The following is a 19,397-nucleotide window of genomic DNA, read 5'->3' as shown; positions in this document are numbered from 1 at the left end:
TCTCCCAGAATGTCCCACCCTCACCTTCTCCCTCAGAGTCCATAAGACTGTTCTATGCATCTGTGTCTCTTATTCTGTCTCGCATATAGGGTTATCGTTACCATCTTTCAAATTCCATATATATGGATTAGTATACTGTATTGGTGTTTTTCTTTCTGGCTTACTTCACTCTGTATAATGGGCTCCAGTTTCATCCATCTCAGTAGAACCGATTCAAATGCATTTTTTTAATGGCTGAGTAATATTCCATTGTGTATATGTACCACAGCTTCCTTATCCATAAAAATATGGAACGCTTCACAAATTTGCGTGTCATCCTTGTGCAGGGGCCATGCTAATCTTCTCTGTATTGTTCCAATTTTAGTATATGTGCTGCCGAAGCGAGCACCAGAGTTCACTTAAAAACGGAAATTTAGACTGCTGCTTCTCACTATTTACAATAAGAAGAAGCCATTGTGTTTTTAACTGGCAGTAAAAGTGGCTCAATTTGTACCAGTGATATTGAAATAAAAGCTTATGGCTAGAGCATACGGTACAGCCTAATTAGTTTCACAGAGATTTTGATTTAGAATGCCTCATATACGAAAACCAAAAATTCAGAAAATGTATGTAAAAGATGCTTTACTTGTTTCAGATCATTTGATATTCATGAAGATTTCTAGTACAAATCAATTTTTACAATCCAGATAAACTAATTTATGTTTAAAGGTATGAATCTATTTAAATTTTTCTAGTTAAACAATAACTTCTAATACCATAAGGATCAAGCATCTGCTCACCCTTCTTAATCTTTAAAAAGATATGTTGTTAAGTATATGATTCTACTTCTGGGTACAACAGATTATCTGTGTCAGATCGACTCTATTACAAGAACAGCTAGAAAATCTGGATAAAATACCAAAAATGAAAACAAAAAAGAAACTATGAAGGCATAAGGAAATGATCAAGGCAGCTAGGACTTCAGGGACTAAGGTCCTGGAAAGAAGGAATGTGCATGGAGGTGATCCCAATGGGCATGGGGATGTTTAGCTTTTCTCCTTAGAATTTGTCATTATTTACCTGTGCAGGGTAAAGAGGCTGAGAAGCCAAGCAAAAAACAGCGGTGGCAAAGAGGCAAAAGTGCCGAGCAGAGTTTTTAGCAGCCTCTCTCAGGCTGGGGAGACAAAAACTGGAGTGCAGGATTGACACGGCAGCAAGGCCTTGCGGAGCCCAGAGCCTGGAGAGGATGTGAGCAATGAGAAGTAAATTCTGTGCTGGGTACTCCTTTTCCTTTGAGGTTTCTTCTAATTCCCAAGCAGCATGTGGGTGACATAAATCAGAGAAAGACAAATATCATATGATATCACTCACATGTTGAATCTATTAATAAAAAATGATAAAGGGACTTTGCTGATGGTCCAGTGGTTGAGACCTGTACTACCACTACGGGGTGGGGTGAGGCGGGGGCATGGGTTCAATCCCTGGTTCAGGAACTAGGATCCTGCATGCCACGTGGCACAGCCAAAAAATAAATTTTAAAATATTAAAAAATTTTAAATGATAAAGATGAAATTATTTACAAAACGGAAATAGACTCTGAGACATAGAAAACAAGCTTATGGTTACCCGATGGGAAAAGTGGGGAGAGGGATGCTAACAAACAAGTACCTAATATATAGCACACAGAGCTGTATTCAATCCTGTAATAATAATGTATAATGGAAAAAACCTGAAAATGATTTATATATATATAGGTGAACCACTTTGCTGTATACCTAAAACAATATAAATCAATTATAATTGAATTTAAAGAAAAGAAATATTGAACCAGAGAGTTTAGCAAAGAGGCTAAACAAACAGGGCACATCTCAAAATGGCAATGGCCCAGAAACCTGGAGTAGAGCATTAAGGGACAGTTTCTAAGTAAACCTCCAGGCAAGCTATTTCATTATGAAATCTAGCAGGGCAAAGAAAGCCCCGCTGGAGAGCCATCAAAAGGTCATTCTAAAGAATCTCCTTAAAAAAAAAACTAGGAATAAAACCACCATATGACCCAGCAATCCCACTACTGGGCATTACCCTGAGGAAATAAAAATTGAAAAAGACATATATACTCCAATATTCACTGCAGCACTATTTACAATAGCTAAGACCTAGAAGCAGTCTAGATGTCCATTGACAGATGAATGGATAAATAAGCTGTGGTACATATATACAATGGAATATTACTCAGCCATAAAAAAGAATGTGTTTGAGTCATTTCTAATGAGGTGGATAACCTAGAGCCTATAGTACACAGTGAAGTAAGTCAGAAAGAGAAAAACAAAAATGTTTTATACTAACACATACATATGGAATCTAGAAAGACAGTACTGATGAAACTATTTGCAGGACAGCAATGGAGACACAGACATAGAGAACAGACTTATGGACATGGGTGGAGTGGGGATGAAGGAGAGGGTGGAACATATGCAGAGAGTAACAGGGAAACATATACACTATCACATGTAAAATAGATAGCCAGTAAAAATTTGCTGTGTGACTCAGGAAACTCAAACCAGGTCTCTGTAACAACCTAGAAGGGTGGGACGGGGTGGGACATGGAAAGCAGGTTTGAGAAGGAGGGGACATATGTATATCTATAGCTGATCCATGTTGATGTTTGGCAGAAATCAACACCATATTGTAAAGCAATTATCTTTCAATTAAAAATAAATTTAAAAACAAAACAAAAGGTAATTCTAGAGATCCCTGGAAAATGGTGCAAATAAAGCTTTATTCTCTTGTCTGTGAGATTCTGGTATCTTAAAATCAGTCACATGTGTCTCCAAATAATCACCGTAACCACACAAATAAAATGTAAAAAAGAACACTCTTGCAGAATTTTAAGCACACGAATATACATGCATATGACAAAGGCTGTGTGTACCCTGAACTCTCCCTTCAGATACGGCAGCTTCAGAGGCACAAGATGATAAATTTCCCTGGGGAGTTCCCATTCCCTGCCCCCTTAGCATTTTACACTCCACACTGACACAGCAAGGGGAGAATACGTAGAGGCAGTATTTTATTTTACCCTGCTGTATCATGCTGCAGATGAAATAAAATCCATTGCTTCCCTAGTGTCAGGGTTTCCTCTCCCAGATACTCGGGGTTAGGGGCTCGTCACACAAGCCTACAGTGGTTCTTTCTCAAGCAGCACAAGGCTGAGGGGTCTCCTGGCCTGTCTCTGATTTCCTCGACGTTGGAAATAGGTAAACCATGTTTGAAGCAACAGATTCAGACATTATAAAGAATGTTTCCAACATAGATGCAGCTAGAGATCATCATACTAAGTGAAGTAAGTCAGACAGAGAACGATAAATATCATATGCTATCACTTACACGTGGAATCTAAAATATGACACAAACGAACATATCTACAAAACAGAAACAGACTCACTGCCATAGAAAACAGACTTGTGGCTGCCAAGGGGGAGATGGTGGGAGAAGATAGGAGTAGGAGCTTGAGGCTAGCAGATGCAAACTGGTATATATAGAATGGACTGGGCTTCCCTGGTGTCTCAGACAATAAAGAATCCGCCTGCAATGCAGGAGACCTGGGTTCCATCTCTGGGTGGGGAAACGGCAATCCGCTCCAGCATTCTTGCCTGGAAAATTCCATAGACATAGGAGCCTGGCGGGCTACCATCCATGGGATCCAAAGAGTCAGACATGACTGAGCAACTAACAAACAACCTACAAGACCTTCTAGAACTAACACCCAAAAAAGATGTCCTTTTCATTATAGGGGACTGGAATGCAAAAGTAGGAAGTCAAGAAACACCTGGCGTAACAGGCAAGTTTGGCCTTGGAGTACAGAATGAAGCAGGGCAAAGGCTAATAGAGTTTTGCCACGAGAACGCACTGGTAATAGCAAACACCTTATTCCAACAACACAAGAGAAGACTCTACACGTGGACATCACCAGATGGTCAACACCGAAATCAGATTGATTATATTCTTTGCAGCCGAAGATGGAGAAGCTCTATACAGTCAGCAAAAACAAGACCAGGAGCAGACTGTGGCTCAGATCATGAACTGCTTATTGCCAAATTCAGACTTAAATTGAAGAAAGTAGGGAAAACCACTAGACCATTCAGGTATGACCTAGATCAGATCCCTTATGAGTATGCAGTGGAAGTGACAAATAGATTTAAGGGACTAGACCTGATAGACAGAGTGCCTGATGAACTATGGACAGAACAAACAACAAGATCCTACCTTATAACACAAGGAACTATATTCAATATCCTGTGATAAACCATAATGGAAAAGAATATGAAAAATAATGTATGTATGTATGTATGTATATATAAGTGTATATACATATATATGTATACGTATAACTGAGTTACTTTGCTGTATAGCAGTAATTGACACAACATTGTAATTCAACTTGATTTCAACAACAAATAATTTTTTTTAAAAAAGAATGCTTTCAATATCCCCTCATTTGGTTTTTGTTCCTGTCCCCAATGTCTGTGTCAGTCACATGAGGCTGCAATCCCTAACCTTTGGCCAAGTTGTCTCTGCCAGGCAGGACACACTAGTCTGAAATTTCCACTTGTCCAGGAGATTAGGAAGAGGAGGGAAGAGGGAAGGAGAGGATCCTGGAACTGGGCTGTGACCCCTGACCAGGCCACCATGTCCTCATCAGAACACTGACCCAGCACTTCCACCCCATGTACCAGGAACATTGAGGTTTTTTGCTTAGCTGGAATGTCCCCATTTCACCCTCATACCACTCTTGGCTGATCTCAGTATAGAGATCTGGGATCCAGCCCTGCTTCTCCTCTGTAATAACTGCATCCCAGGGTGGGTCACAGAGTCATGGACTCGGGAACTCAGAGTGTGAAGCCAACTTTCACATCTTTCACTAAAACCTTTAGTTCAATGATTTGGTTCCTGACAACCTGCAAAGCGGGCATCCAAACTGCATTCAAAAAAAATACAATTGTTATGATCACTTCTTATGCCCTTTCAAGGTGCCACCTTGTGAGGTCAACAGCATTATTTACTTGTGACTTCATAATATCACTATAATTATGATTACGGTCCCCATTTTATAGACAGGAAAACAGAAGTATAAAGAGATTAAATATGATGCATATGGGACTTCCCTGGTGGTCCAGTGGTTGAGAATACATCTGCCAATGCAGAGGTCATGGATTTGATCTCTGGTCTGGGAAGATCCCACATGTCCTGGAGCAACTAAACCTGCGCACCACAACCAATGAAGCCCGCATGCCTAGAGCCTGTGCTCTGCAAAGAGAGAAGCCTCGGTGATGAGAAGCCTGAGCACCCCAACTAGAGAAAGCCCGTGCGCAGTAATGAAGACCCAGTGCAGCCAAAAAATTAAAAATAAGTAAGTTAAGAAAAAAGATGCCTGAAGTCACACAGATTGCAAACGGTAGGTTCAAATCCAGGTCCTTCTGAGAATAAATGTGATGCTCTGAATTAATCTTATACCCAATTACCTGAAATTTAATACCTGCAGTGAGAGAGAACTTATTACCCAAAATAATATCACAGGCCATCTCTGATCATCCCAAGTAGAACATTTTTTACATTTAACCCCAAATCTGACCACCTGTACTTTCCACTCCTCAGCATTAATTCTTTTCCTTAAGCACATACAGAACAACTCTAACTGTCCACTGCCTTCGAGTATCTGAGGACAAGAAGGGCCTGTTCTCTAAGTCACCTCTTTGTTCTCTGCCCCCTCTGAATCTTTGCAACTCCACGGCTCCTCTGTCCATAGGATTTCCCAGGCAAGAATTCTGGAATGGGTAGCCGTTTCCTTCTCCAGGGAGTCTTCCAGACCCAAGAATTGAACTCCGGTCTCCTGCATTGCAAGCAGATTCTTTATTGTCTGAGCCACCAGGGAAGCTCCTGCTCCCTTTACTAGGCCTCAATCCCTATAAATCTAATTTTTCTAAATCTCATATATTACCTTCCCCAATTCTTCCACCAGGTTCAACTGAAAATGACATGAAATCAAGTGATTTTTAAAGCAAAAGTATTTATTTTTGTCTTTGTAAATCTTTCAGTAATGTATGTAAACTGAGTAAAGGAATGCTTCTTTCATGGGATTGGGGGATAATTTTTGATGTGACTTATAGAAAAAAATATGATATATCTAGCCATTATACACCTTCAAAAATGAGTGAAGTATCATGTGACAGATACATTGGGAAATTATATATTAGGCATTTGGGATTAAACTATACACACTACTATGTATAATATAGATAACCAACAAGGACCTACTGTATACCACAGGGAACTATATTCAACATCTTATAATAAACTATAATGCAAAAGAAACTAAAAAAGAATATATATTCTCTCTATATATATTTAGAGTATATATACTGCACACCCAAAACTAACACAACATTGTACATCAACTATATTTCAATAAAAATTTTAAAACAATAAATAAATACACTGGGAAGGCATTTTGAGCATCATTTAGAGATTGAGAGGCTGGGCGTCAGACAGATTCCAAGTGTACCATGAAGTGGTTATGTGACCTAGAAGTTACTTAACTCCTCTGAACCTCCGAGTTTCCTCATCCTGTGACGTGGATAACAGCAGTAGATTAGTCCATACCTCGGGGGGGCAGCAATGGGCAGTGTGTGTTGTGCTCAGTCATGTCCGACTCTTTGTGACCCTGTGGACTGTAGCCCACCAGGCTGCTCTGTCCATGGGATTTCCCAGGCAAGAATACTGAAGTGGGTTGCCCTTTCCTACTCCAGGAGATCTTCTCTACTCAGGGATTAAACCTGTGTCTCTTGCGTCTCCTGCATTGGCAGGCGGATTCTTTACCACTGTTCCCTCTGAGAGAGCGGCGAGGACTAGATGTGTTAAATTTGGTAAAGTGCTTAGAGCAGCTTCTGTAACTATTCATTAAGTGCACGAAATGGATGATCTTTCGTAGGGTTATAACGATTTTGCTCATTCAGTGCTAAACATAAGGAGTGATCTATTAGTAAGAATAACCGAGTGATTCATATCTATCACAAAAGTGAAGCATTTGAGGCTCAGAGAAGTTAGGTAACCTGTCCACACTCACCCAGCTGAAAGCATCTTAGAATTGAACATGGGCTGCTTGTCATTCCCTTAATCACTACGCTATACCATGTTAATCAGGATGCAAATGGAATATTTTCTCCTTAATGTGGACCTCGATAGACTCCTTCTCTTTGGGCTGGACTGGACCAAGAAAACCCTATCCTGTCCTCTCCCTACTGTTTCCCTGTTCCTAAGGGCAGTCTCTTTCCCTCCTCACACATCGGGGCACACGAGCACCTGTGGACAGTAACATGCACAGCCCTTCAGACACACCCAGACATGCAGAACTAGATCTCAGCTGAGGCTGCTACTGCCTCTAATTTGCTGCTATAAATATTTAACTGTAATAATCTTCCTACATACTGACTTTTTCATATACTGGCTGATGATTTTAAGGTAGATATCCAGAAGTAGAATCGTTACAGGAAAGGATATGGACATTTCTTGGCTCAGGACATGCCGCCAAACTGTTTTCTAAAAGAATCATGTAAATTTATACTGCCATCATTAATATAATACTGACAAGATAATTACTACATTTTAAATATTCATAATTTACACCACTCACAATTTATATTTATGATAATAAATTTAAAATGCCCATGTAAATGTTAAAATAATTATGCTTTTTGTAGAGACATTATATTAATTTATTAGGTGAAGTACAGTTTTTTTTATTAGTGATGGTGATAGTGATAAATATATCACTTTATTTTAAAGGTTGTATTTCTTCTTTTATAAATTGTCTCTTCTGTCATTTATCTCTATAGTTATTATCTATAACTACAACATGGTATTTTCTACTGGTGGTTAATGAGAGAATTATGGGAAAGTGCAGAACATTTTTCAAGTGTACAGCATTGTTATCCTTATTTATTTAATATCAGTACAAAAAGACATTTTGTTCAGAGGTTCCTGGTTGACCACAGTTTGTTGTTCTAAATTTTATTTTATTTTTTATTAACTTTTGTTGGAGTATAGTTGCTTTACAGTGTGCTGGTTGCTGCTATACAGCAGTGGATTAGCTATACGTTTACATATATCCCCTCTTTTTGGATCTCTTTCCCATTCGGGTCCCCACAGAGCACCGGGCAGAGCTCCCTGGGCTGTACAGTAGGCTCTCGTCAGTTATCTATTTTCTCCTTAGTATCGACAGTGTATATACGTCAATCCCAAGCCCCCAATTCATCCCAGCCCCCTCCCTCCTCAGTGTTGTTCTAAATTTTAACCGAGAAACAGGAATTTAGTACAGTGGGAACTTGCCACCATCCCGTAGCTACGTCACGAAAGCTCTGCTGCCCTTGCTCACACTGACCTGTTCTTTACCTCTCTACTTCTTTGTGCCAGAAGAGCAGACGGCTGAGCCTTTGGGGACACTGCCCTCTCCCCTACTGTTCTCTCCAACCTGAGGCAAACTTTCTCCTACTGCCCAGAGCCTCCCGTAGGGGTGAAGGAGCCTGGTCCTTGGAATCCAGAACCATTTCCGAATCTGAAACTCCTGTGACCCCTCATGGGTGCCCCACAGGAGGCTTTAACTTTTTTTTTTTAACCATACCAAGTGGCATGTGGGATCTTAGTTCCCTGGCCAGAGACCGAACCCACACCCCCTGCATTGGAACTGCAAGGAAGTCCATGGAGGCTGTGACTTCTGCTTCTTCTGGACCCTTAGAGTTGGCTTTCTGGCCAGCACACCTCAGATGCTCACTTGTCACTGAATAAACCAAATCTACCTCCTGGAGAAGTCTCTTAACTGACCACACCTACCCAGCTGGAAGTTAACATTCCAGAGCTCAAGCTGTCATTCTTCTCATAGTTTCAGAGTAATCACAATTCTCCGGTCACAAATCTCCTCTCCCTATATGTCCTTAGCTGGTTGGGACCACAACCTTTCCTCGTTTCTAAAAGACCCTTTCTCACATTCCTTTCTTTCTAATAGCTTTCATTTCACCCTCTCCTCTAGCCTGTCATACTCTGCCTTTTAAAAACATGAGCCTAAAGGAAACAAAACGACTTTCAGTTTACCCTGCTTCTCCTTCAGAAATGTACTGTGACTTCCCTTTATAATCATAATTCCAAAATTCTACACCATGCACTGCATCCAACTGATCATCAAGGTAGTGTTGGAGGAAAGTGTAAAGAGAGTGGATGCCACTCCTAACTTCTCAGGAAAGAAAAGGTGGTTCCAGCTTAAAACCACAACCACTGCATTATGTCTCACAATTTCATGGGTCAGGAATTTGGGCAGAACTCAACTGATATGGTATGATATGGTCCCATCACTTCATGGCAAATAGATGAGGAAAAAGTGGAAACAGTGACAGATTTTATCTTCTTGGGCTAAAAAATCACTGTGGACCGTGACTGTAACCATGGAATTAACATATGCTTGCTCCTTGGAAGGAAAAGTGAAAGTGAAAGTCGACCAGTCAAGTCCAACTCTTTGCCACCCCATGGACTGTAGTCCATGGAATTCTCCAGGCCAGAATACTGGAGTGGGTAGCTGTTCCCTTCTCCAGGGGATCTTCCCAACCCAGGAATTGAACCCAGGTCTCCTGAATTGCAGGCGGATTCTTTACCAGCTGAGCTACAAGGGAAGGAAAGCTATCACAAACCTAGACAGTGTATCATAAATCGGAAACATCACTTTGCCAACAAAGGTCCATATAGTCAAAGCTATGGTTTTTCCAGTAGTCAGGTATGGATGTGAGAGCTGGACCATAAAGAAGACTGAGCTCTGAAGAATTGATGCTTTCCAATTGTGGTGCTGAAGGAGACTCTTGAGAGTCTCTTGGACAGCAAGGAGATCAAACTAGTCAATCCTGAAGGAAATAAACCGTGAATATTCATTGGGAGGACTGATGCCGAAGCTGAAGTGCCAATACTTTGGCCACCTGATGCGAAGAGCCTCTGATGCTGAGAAAGACTGAAGGCAAAAGGAGAAGGGGGCTGCAGAGGATGAGATGGTTAGATAACATTACCAACTCAATGGACATGAATTTGCGCAAACTCTGGGAGATAGTGGAGGACATGGAAGCCAGGTGTGCTGCTGTCCATGGGGTCACGAAGAGTCAGACACGACTGAGTGACTGAACAACAGCTGGATGACCCTTCTGTCTTACTCCATCGATGGAGATCACTTGATGTTTCCGAAGAGTCTAAGGCAGCTGCACTCTCTTGTCTCGTGCCTTGATGGGGAAGGCTGGAATTGCCTACCTAGGGCCTCTCCAGCGTGACAGCCTCAGGGAGGCTGGATTTCTTACATAATGACCCGGGGCTCCTAATGTTTCCTTAGGAAAGGACTTTATAGTCCAGCCTCAGAAACCATCAGTGCTGTCTTATTCTATTGGTAAGGCATGTTCCAGCCTTCCTAGATGCAAGGGGAAGAGACATGCCCCTTTGTTTTTTGATGAGAGGAATTTGCAATTATGCTTTAAAACCACGTCAGATGGAACCACTGTGAAAGACAATGCATAGCGTTTGGTAGTTTGGGTTGTGTGTTGGGTATTATCCAGTTGTTAGCGGTTCACCTTTTATGCATTATAACGAACACTCCCAATCTGCTTAGCCATCATCCTCACAACCTAATAACTCTACCACAGCTGCACTCCCTAAGGTGACCAATTATGTTAGAGCCAAATCCAATAGTCTTTTCTTTGTTTTTATTCTTTTGACATTTTTTTCTAAACATTACAATATGACTACTTGACAGACACAACCCTTCATGAATTATATTCTCAAATGCCATAGTTCTATGACTGAGGACACTGTTTCTTTCCTAATTTGACCTTTGATAAGGTCATTTTTCCTAGACCATAACTTTGGGGATCCCTATGGCTTGACCCTTGACCCCTTTTCCTAGTCCCATTATACTCATTGCCATGTAAAGTGTGGACCTTCTTTTATCGAATTCATATTTCTGACTGTCAAATATCCACACTTTACATGGGAGTGAGTATAATGGGACTAGGAAAAGGGGTCCAGGGTCAAGGGTCACAGATGACTTGCAAGGTAAGAGCTGCACCCAGAGCCTGGCGACCTGCCCTTGTCCTTGTCCTTTCCACCACACCTCCCATGACCCCAGAATGAAATTAAAAAGGAGCACTCTATCGCTCTAGCAATTTAATATGGGTTTGCTTTCTAGAATGTTTATTATTTCATTTGACACTCTCCTACAAAAAGTGTTCAAATGAAAATAAAAGTTCAGAATGTTCTCGGATTCTGCTTGGAAGTTTTTGGAATCGCATTTGGCTGCATGTGGCTGGAAAGGTGAGAAGATGAGAAATCAGAAAGAGAGCAAAGGGAAGCCAAGCAGAGAAGGTGTCTGCAAGCCTCCTGGGGAGTCAGAGGAATAAGAAAAGTCCCACTCTTGCCTTGGAGCTCTCCGGCTGGGCAAGAACTTCTGCTAGGATCACTGAGCTCGCACTTGTTTCAGGGACTCCCCCTCCTCGCCCTCCAAGGGTGCGCATCTGAAGACTCTAGAAGCCTGGAGAGATGCCCCGCTTGCCAGGCTCGAGGTGCACGCTGCTGTGCGCCCTTCCCTGCGCCTCGAGGGTAGAGCGTAGAAGGCGGCTCCCCAGGTGCCTAGCCAGGATGGGGAGGAGGGAGGGACCCGGCGCCCCAGGACACGCCCTGCCATTCCCCAGAGACCTGGATCGGCTCAGCCCCGATCGCGATCGCCGGCGATATAAGTCATCGGCGGAGACAGAGGGCACTGCGTGGCCGGCCCGGACTCGAGGGAGGGCAGGTAGGCGCCGCTGCATCGACCCCGCCACCTGCCACCTCGCCCGCTGCAGCCCCCTGCCTGCCGCCCCCCACTGACCAGAAGTAGGAGAGGACGGGTCTGCTGCCCGGCCGCGCAGGAGTGAGGAGCCAGGCAGAACTTCCACCCTTAGGACTGGAGCCCTGCTCCGCTTGCGCCGGAGTCCGCGTTGAGTCAGGATGGTGGGACACACAGCGTCCGACGTGCCCCCTACCATGGCGGTCAAGATCTTCTCTGCTGGGGTGGCGGCCTGCGTGGCTGACATAATCACCTTCCCGCTGGACACCGCCAAAGTCCGGCTACAGGTAGGGAGCGCGGTGGGCAAGGGGAGGTGCCTCGGGCACAGATGGGACCTCTGCTTTGTGCGCCCCTTTGACTCTGGCTTCGGTTTTACCATCCTTTCTCACGTTAGGTAAAGCAGGTGGCCACGTTAAAAAAGTTTGCCTGTCACTGAATGGATACTTTAGGGTGGGAAACTGAAACACAGCAGGAATTAACTAAAGAAGTGGGAGGGTCACGGAGGATGGGTTGACTGTGCCTGTTGCCAACCTCTCCTGTACTTGATGAGACAGGCACGTCTTCCTACCCTACTGCCTAGGGGTTCTGGAGAGTTCCTGGGGGTGGGACAGTGAGGTGTGGGATGGGGAGGATGTTCAAAGTATGCGTAGTAGTCAGATTCTCTCCCCTCCCCCTTTCGATAGATAAATATCTAACTATCTAGATATCTAAATATCTAGCTCTAGATAGATAGCTCTAGATAGCTCTAGATAGATAGATGCGTGCTAAGTCGCTTCAATCCTATCTGACTCTGCAGCCCCCCAGGCTCCTCTGTCCATGGAATTCTCCAGGCAAGAATACTGGAGTGGGTTGCCATTTCCTTTTCTAGGGATCTTCCTGACCCAGGGATTTAGATAGATAGATGGATGGATAAGGGGAGATGTTGCCAAAAAGGGGAAAGGGACTGAAAATAGGAACACAATGGAAAAAATATCTTGGCTCAAGTTTTCTCCATTGAAGACAGCTTGATGCCAATCTGTTTTTTCCTCTCTAGGTAGGACTCGCTTTCTCAATTTTCACTTCCCTTTCACTTCCAGATCCAGGGTGAGTGCTTGACCTCCAGTGCCATTAGGTATAAAGGTGTCCTGGGAACAATCATCACTCTGGCAAAAACAGAAGGGCCAGTGAAACTCTACAGCGGGCTGCCTGCTGGCCTCCAGAGACAAATAAGCTTCGCCTCTCTTAGGATAGGCCTCTATGATACTGTCCAGGAGTTCTTCACCACAGGGAAAGAAGGTAAGCAGGCAATGTTTCTGGGAGGGGAAGAAGTCAGAGAGACATGTCCTAGGCTCAGCTGTGGCCCAGGAAACAGTTACACACAGGGTAGTGGTCTTCATAACAAACTGGAAGCCAACATCAGTATTTGAACACTCCGGGCAGGGAGTGGGGAGAAGTGACACCAGAAAGGTAGAAATGGGTCAGATCACAGGAGAGCCTGCAGGCCATGCTGAGGAGTTCAGGTTTTATCCTTAAAATGATGGGAAGTCATTGAAAAATAATAAACAAGGGAATAACATAACTAATTTATATTTTCAAAAGATCACTTTGCCAGCACTGTAAAAGCTATATAGGAGAAGAGGAAGAAAAGGGTAATTTAGAAAGGAAGAAATGATCAGGGTATGCTAAAGCAATGGCAGTAAAGATTTTGGAAATGTAATTGACTAAACTTGGAGGACAGTTGGAAGTGAGGCATAAAGAAAAGGTAGGAATGGAAGATGACTTACAAGTTTCCGATTAAATATCCCATTCATTGAGGGAGGGAGTATAGAAACCATCTGAAGTGGGGAGGTAAGAAATTCAGTTTAGGATGTGTGGAGGATAGGTAATGTCTGGTCTGCACAAGAACTTAGGAGAAACACCTGGGATAGATTTCCCAGTCATGGGAGGAATTATCATTAGGGCCAAACCGAGCAGAGAGATCTAGTGAGGAAAGGAGGGATCAATGTACCTAACAGCAGAAACTCATGGGTTTCCTTGGCAGAACGATCTTGAGCAGAGTATTAGAGGTGGCAGCTAGATTGCAGAGGATTGGGGAGAAGATAGGCCGTGAGAAGGGAAGACAAAGAATGTGGCCCTGCTCCCAAGGAGCTTGCGAAATGAAAAGGGGATTGGAACACAGGATGAGTGCAACAAAATAAGACTCTAAGTAGGGGCCAAAAGTGAAGGGAATTATTTAAGTATCATCTTGCCACTTAAAAGATGGGTATTATTCAATGCTCAGCTCCTGGCCAAGCGTATTGAGAAAGGAAAACAACCATACAGTAATGAAAAGAATTGCTGAATTTCCCATATGCAAGACACTATGTTAAGTGCTATGTTGTTATTAACTCACACAGTGACTCTGTGAGGTAGATATTATTACCTCCATTTTATACAGCTTAGGAAATAGAGACTGAGAAAGTCCTTGATGAGTAAATGTGATTGACCTATAATTATGGGAATAGGTATGAGGCTTCATGGGGTCACAAAGGAGTAGGACATGTCTTAGTGACTAAAGAACAACAATGAGGCTCCAAGACTATTTGTCATTTTATTAAATGATATCAGTCTTGAGTAACCCATGTTAATTTTTCAAAATTTGCAATTAAAAGTCACATGATCACTTCTTTCTTTTTATTTTTGTCCCTTTAGGAGCCTGTTGAAGCCTGACACCACTTGACGTCCCAAACTCAGGCAGTTTGTCCTTTAGGGCTTTTCCTAAGATCCCTAAGTCCAACAATTAACAATCTCATTGATGGTTAGAAGACTAAGCTTCACTGGTGACTGGTGCCTCCACCCAATTGGGAAATACCGAAAAATAGAGCAAATATAAAGAACTAAGCCAAATATAGGAAAGAACTAAGCCATTGTTTAAACAGCATTAGCTTTTCTTTCTCCTTGAAAGTCTTTATTAAAAAAAAAAATTTCAGTCACCTTTGAAGTCTTCTAGCCCTCCTATGACATGCATTCTTAGCACAGTCCATGGGGTGGCAAGGAGTTGGAGACGACTCAGCGACTAAGCCCAGCCCAGCCCAGCACGTGATTAACATGTGCACAAGCGTTAGGGAAGTGCTAAAGATGTAATGATGACACAGTAGCATTAACCACTAAAAATTAAAAAGACGTATAGATGCATTCTGGGTCTTAACTTTTTTCTTTTTCGCTTGACACATCATTGTTTTCTCTCTGGATAACGCAGCTAATTTAGGAAGCAAGATCTCAGCAGGCCTAACGACTGGAGGTGTGGCCGTGTTCATTGGGCAACCCACAGAGGTGGTCAAGGTCAGACTGCAAGCACAGAGCCGGCTCCACGGGCCCAAACCCCGGTACACTGGGACTTACAATGCTTACAGAATTATAGCAACCACAGAAGGCTTGACGGGGCTTTGGAAAGGTAACTCACTTCCACATGGATTCTGTAATCGTTAAAACACACATATCCAATTAGCACTTTATCATATAATGGAGGTATTCAACACTTTCTTTCCCTCCAGGGACTACTCCCAACCTGACAAGAAATGTTATCATCAACTGTACAGAGCTAGTAACGTATGACCTAATGAAGGAGGCCCTTGTGAAAAACAAACTATTAGCAGGTAACTTTCTTTTTTATGTGGCAGGTCTGCACATTTATAATTTCATCTTTTATTATACTGAATCCGTTTATTGTAATAATTTTATCTTTTTAAAAAGTAATACTTTTGAATAATATATATAACCAAAACCCTAAGCTTTAGAAGTTCTGTTGCAACAGTTTTTTCTTTTGCAACAAAACTAAGATGTACCTGTATTTTTATATCAGCATCATTCTCATTTAATACTAATATATGAGACTTTTGTTAGCATCTATCTTATTCTTTATAAAGCAGAATTCAGGAAGTGAGTCATCCTGCACTATTTCCAGATGAGCTAGTTAAATAAGGAGCTTCTTGGTGGTTTCATCTCAAAAGTAGAACCATTGGATAGGTCCCTAAAAATTTTATTCTAATAGGTTATGGAAACATTGAAATTCTCCCTGGACAATGACTTTAGTTTTTTTTTAAAAGTATAGATGCCTATGTATTGAGTATTATGTCATGACCTAAGGACAGAGGTAAGTAACTAGTTATTTTCCTAAAGCACTTATAATCCAGTATGCCATGTACCATTTGCCAACTTTTTCTAAAATTATAACATTCCTTACGGTATGTTATTTATTTATAAGACAACCACGTTGACCTCCTGTTATCAACAGGCTTTCGAGGATCTGATAACTAAAAACTAGACACCCCTCCCAAGAGTCTAGTGTTGACCTGTCTCACTGGCCATTTCAGACGATGTGCCCTGCCACTTCGTGTCTGCCGTGACTGCTGGATTCTGCACAACAGTTCTGTCCTCTCCAGTGGATGTGGTGAAGACCCGATTTGTTAACTCCTCACCAGGACAGTACACAAGTGTGCCCAACTGCGCAATGATGGTGCTCACTAGGGAAGGACCGTCAGCTTTTTTCAAAGGGTAGGATGGGTTCTTCTGTATCTATAATGTTGTGTTCAGGGATTCTGTGTGCTACGGGGGTGGGGGGGGGCGTCTCATCTGAACAATGCACAGCTGAGCAACCTTAGAATGTGCAGTATACTTAGTGGCTACTTTTCTTTGCCATAAATTTCTCCAATACACCAATTCGACCGTGTCAGAAAATTTAAAGCTGTGATAGTAAAATCTTCTCAAGCTTGATCAGTGACTCATTTGAAACCAACAGCCTGTCCCTTGGTCTCAATCTGTTGGCTGAGGGGAGAGGGGAGTGGGGAGTTATTTTTTAATGGGTACAGAGATTCAGTTTGGGATGGAGATGGGGAGTGGTAATGATTGCTCACAATGAGAACATATTTAACGCTACTGAATTATACTATTGAATATATATAAGAGAGAGACATATATATGTATATATATACACACACACATATGTATGTGTATAAATGGCAGGCTAAAATTATAAATTGATGTTATGTATATTTTACCATAAAACATACACACACACACACACACATTCAGGAGTCAGAAGATATATGTTAAGAGATCCCCCAAAATATTGGGGGGTTATCTTTATAGGCAAGACGTCTAACATACCTATCCAAGGCAGATTTAACAGATTTAACATCATTTTCTCTGGGAATATTTCATTGCTGTAGAGATAATTTTCAAAATAAATCATCTGGTATGTACAGTGTGGCAGAATTCTTCAAAATAGCAAGAGCAACCGAAAACAACAAAACACAATTCAGTCTCTGACCATCCCTCTTAGGACCAGAATTACCAAGATCTAGACAGCACTAATTTCTTGACCCTGGAAAATGGTCTAATTACTCATCACTTTGCTTTCTCCACTTACTTCATCTTTTAAACTATTAAAGTTTCCTACTCTCCATTCAGAAAGCAAAGGAAAACAAGATTTTATCTCCCCTCAAAAAAGAAAAGATGATGGAGATGAAGGAGACAAGCGTTGGTTTGGCTTGGTGGGACCACTGGACAGATGTGATCCTCGGGATTTTGTCGTTCAGAAGCAGGGTAGGGGCACCTGGATGAAACTTGAGGCAGAGGAGGGAAACATGAAGAGCAGGTCCTCTCAACCACCTGCACAATGAAAAGCAGACACTGCCTGGACTCTAATTTGTTGTTCAGTTGCTCAGTTGTGTCCAACTCTTTGTGACCCCATGGACTGCAGCACGCCAGGCTTTCCTGTCCTTCACCATCTCCCGGAGTTTGCTCAAACTCATGTCCATGGAGTCGATGAAGGCACATGCTGTAATAGCTATAAGAATTTTAAGCAAACTAATAGAATGGTGACATCACTTTTCTAGATTTGTACCTTCCTTCTTGCGACTGGGATCCTGGAACATCATCATGTTTGTGTGCTTCGAACAGCTGAAACGAGAATTGATGAAGTCGAGGCAGACCATGGACTGTGCTACCTAATCCTCCTCAGGAAGAAGATGGAACAGACCAGTGGGGATCTTTGCTAACCTGATGATTTCAAAAAGCAAGTGAACCTATTCACTTTATTTCACCCAGATAAGGAAATTCTGGTAGAGAGTTTTGGACTATTTTTTTTCCAAGGGAAAACTACTATTTTCTATGACTTTTATTCTCAGTATTTTAAGGAAGGGAAAGCAAAACATTCAATATATATCCTGGCAAATGTAATATCCAGATAAGCTACTGTATTTAATTGACTATTTAGTGGGGGGAGGGATTTTATGATTGAATATGAAGATCTTTAACATGTTTTAATTATTAATTCAATTATTAATTGATGGAAAAGGAAAACTGAGTGAAATACACTTTATCAATACTTAAAAACAAAGTTTCCTTTTTATTTATTAACCCCATTGTCAGTTAATATATTCAATAAACTATTGCTAATATCTCTCAAAGTTTGTCTTTTTTGGGTCTATATCTAATGTAAGAGTTGAGGTTCACCTGGGTTACAAAACTTCCGAAATAACAAGAGAAGGCCTTTAGAATCAATGGGCGTAAACTTACTTTTAATGTTATTAGTACAGGCTTTTGATTTTTAGAGTCCACATTTTATGGCATCTATAACAACTTCTAATCTAAGATACTATGTTCATTGGGGCACTGCTGTTACTAGAATCATAGTATCTATCCCAGAATCTCAGAATTTTAGAGCTAGAAGGTAGCTAGAAGGTAGCTTTGGTTAGATAGAGGAACAGATTGAGATGAAAATTAATCTACATGGCATCTTTCCAGCAAAGCCAAATTCGTCATTGGCATCTGTAGTAACCTTTTCATCTACCAGATGAGTGCAGAAGGAATAGGGAAAGAATAAACAGGAGATTAAAAGAATTGTTAAGACAAAAACAAGGAGTGGCTGCAAAATGGCCAGGTAGTCCCCAGGCTGCCAGGCATTGCGAGCCCCACATTATATTTCCTACTGCATTTCTCCCCCGCTGACTCTGAGGGGTCCCTCCCGTGTATTTCCCTTAGGTGTTAGCTGTAAAGCATCTTGTCGCAGATGCCCTCGTATCCTGCACGGATCACTCTGCTCTGCCTGTCGTCATGACAGCACCTGTACTTTTTAGGGCTTCTTCTGGCCGCCAGAGACATCTTTGCCACCTGGGCATGGCACACTCGAAGGAAAGGAATAATAACACACCCCCTATGGGCAGCGCTGCACCGATAACCGATGGGAGCTGGCGTGTGACTATCTCAGGTCCCTCATGGTCGGGCGGAACGCCTCCGAGGGATCAGAATCCAGTTACACTCAGTGGTAGTTTGCTTACCTCTAAAACCATTTATGGGAAGACTTCAAGTCCCGCTCTCCATCCCCCATCCCCTTACTGGTGTCTCCTGGGATCACTTCCCGAGAGAATTCCAAATCCTTGTCTTGAGGCCTGACTCTGGGAGAATCCCAACTAAGACAAACCACCATCTCAGAGTAGCATATTTCTTTCAAGAAGGAAAATATAAAACTTGGTTTGCTGGGATCCTGGTCAGGCAATGGGCA

General features: G+C 42.1%; 1 protein-coding gene and 1 non-coding gene across 3 annotated transcripts; one reads left to right on the top strand and one right to left on the bottom strand.

Moving 5' to 3' along the window:
- Positions 1-281: 281 nt before the first annotated feature.
- On the bottom strand, positions 282-388 carry LOC145527996 (U6 spliceosomal RNA). The gene has a single exon (XR_014070076.1). It is a non-coding gene; the product is annotated as a U6 spliceosomal RNA (small nuclear RNA).
- An 11,648-nt stretch (positions 389-12,036) lies between these two features.
- On the top strand, positions 12,037-17,845 carry UCP1 (uncoupling protein 1). Of its 2 annotated transcripts, none has more exons than XM_081540676.1 (6): positions 12,037-12,162; positions 12,952-13,150; positions 15,093-15,287; positions 15,388-15,489; positions 16,207-16,387; positions 17,731-17,845. In XM_081540676.1, exons 1-6 carry the CDS (start codon positions 12,037-12,039, stop codon positions 17,843-17,845), a joined length of 918 nt encoding a protein of 305 aa, XP_081396802.1. The 2 variants fall into 2 exon arrangements, with proteins under 2 accessions (XP_081396802.1, XP_081396800.1); XM_081540674.1 differs by having other exon boundaries at positions 12,037-12,174.
- The last annotated feature ends 1,552 nt before the right edge of the window (positions 17,846-19,397 follow it).

This window comes from Giraffa tippelskirchi, chromosome 11 (assembly GCF_054371585.1).
Source record: "Giraffa tippelskirchi isolate mGirTip1 chromosome 11, T2T-mGirTip1v1.2.pri, whole genome shotgun sequence".
Taxonomy (NCBI): domain Eukaryota; kingdom Metazoa; phylum Chordata; class Mammalia; order Artiodactyla; family Giraffidae; genus Giraffa; species Giraffa tippelskirchi.
Note: the sequence above shows the minus strand (reverse complement) of the source record. Positions and strands in the feature narration are given on the sequence as shown.

Excerpts from the sequence above, each read along its gene's own strand:
- UCP1 (XM_081540674.1), top strand. The coding sequence starts at position 12,037 with ATGGTGGGACACACAGCGTCCGACGTGCCCCCTACCATGGCGGTCAAG. Across the intron at positions 12,175-12,951 it reads GGCTACAGGTAGGGAGCGCG|ATCCAGGGTGAGTGCTTGAC; the intron begins GTGGGCAAGGGG and ends TTTCACTTCCAG. Across the intron at positions 16,388-17,730 it reads CCGTCAGCTTTTTTCAAAGG|ATTTGTACCTTCCTTCTTGC; the intron begins GTAGGATGGGTT and ends TCACTTTTCTAG.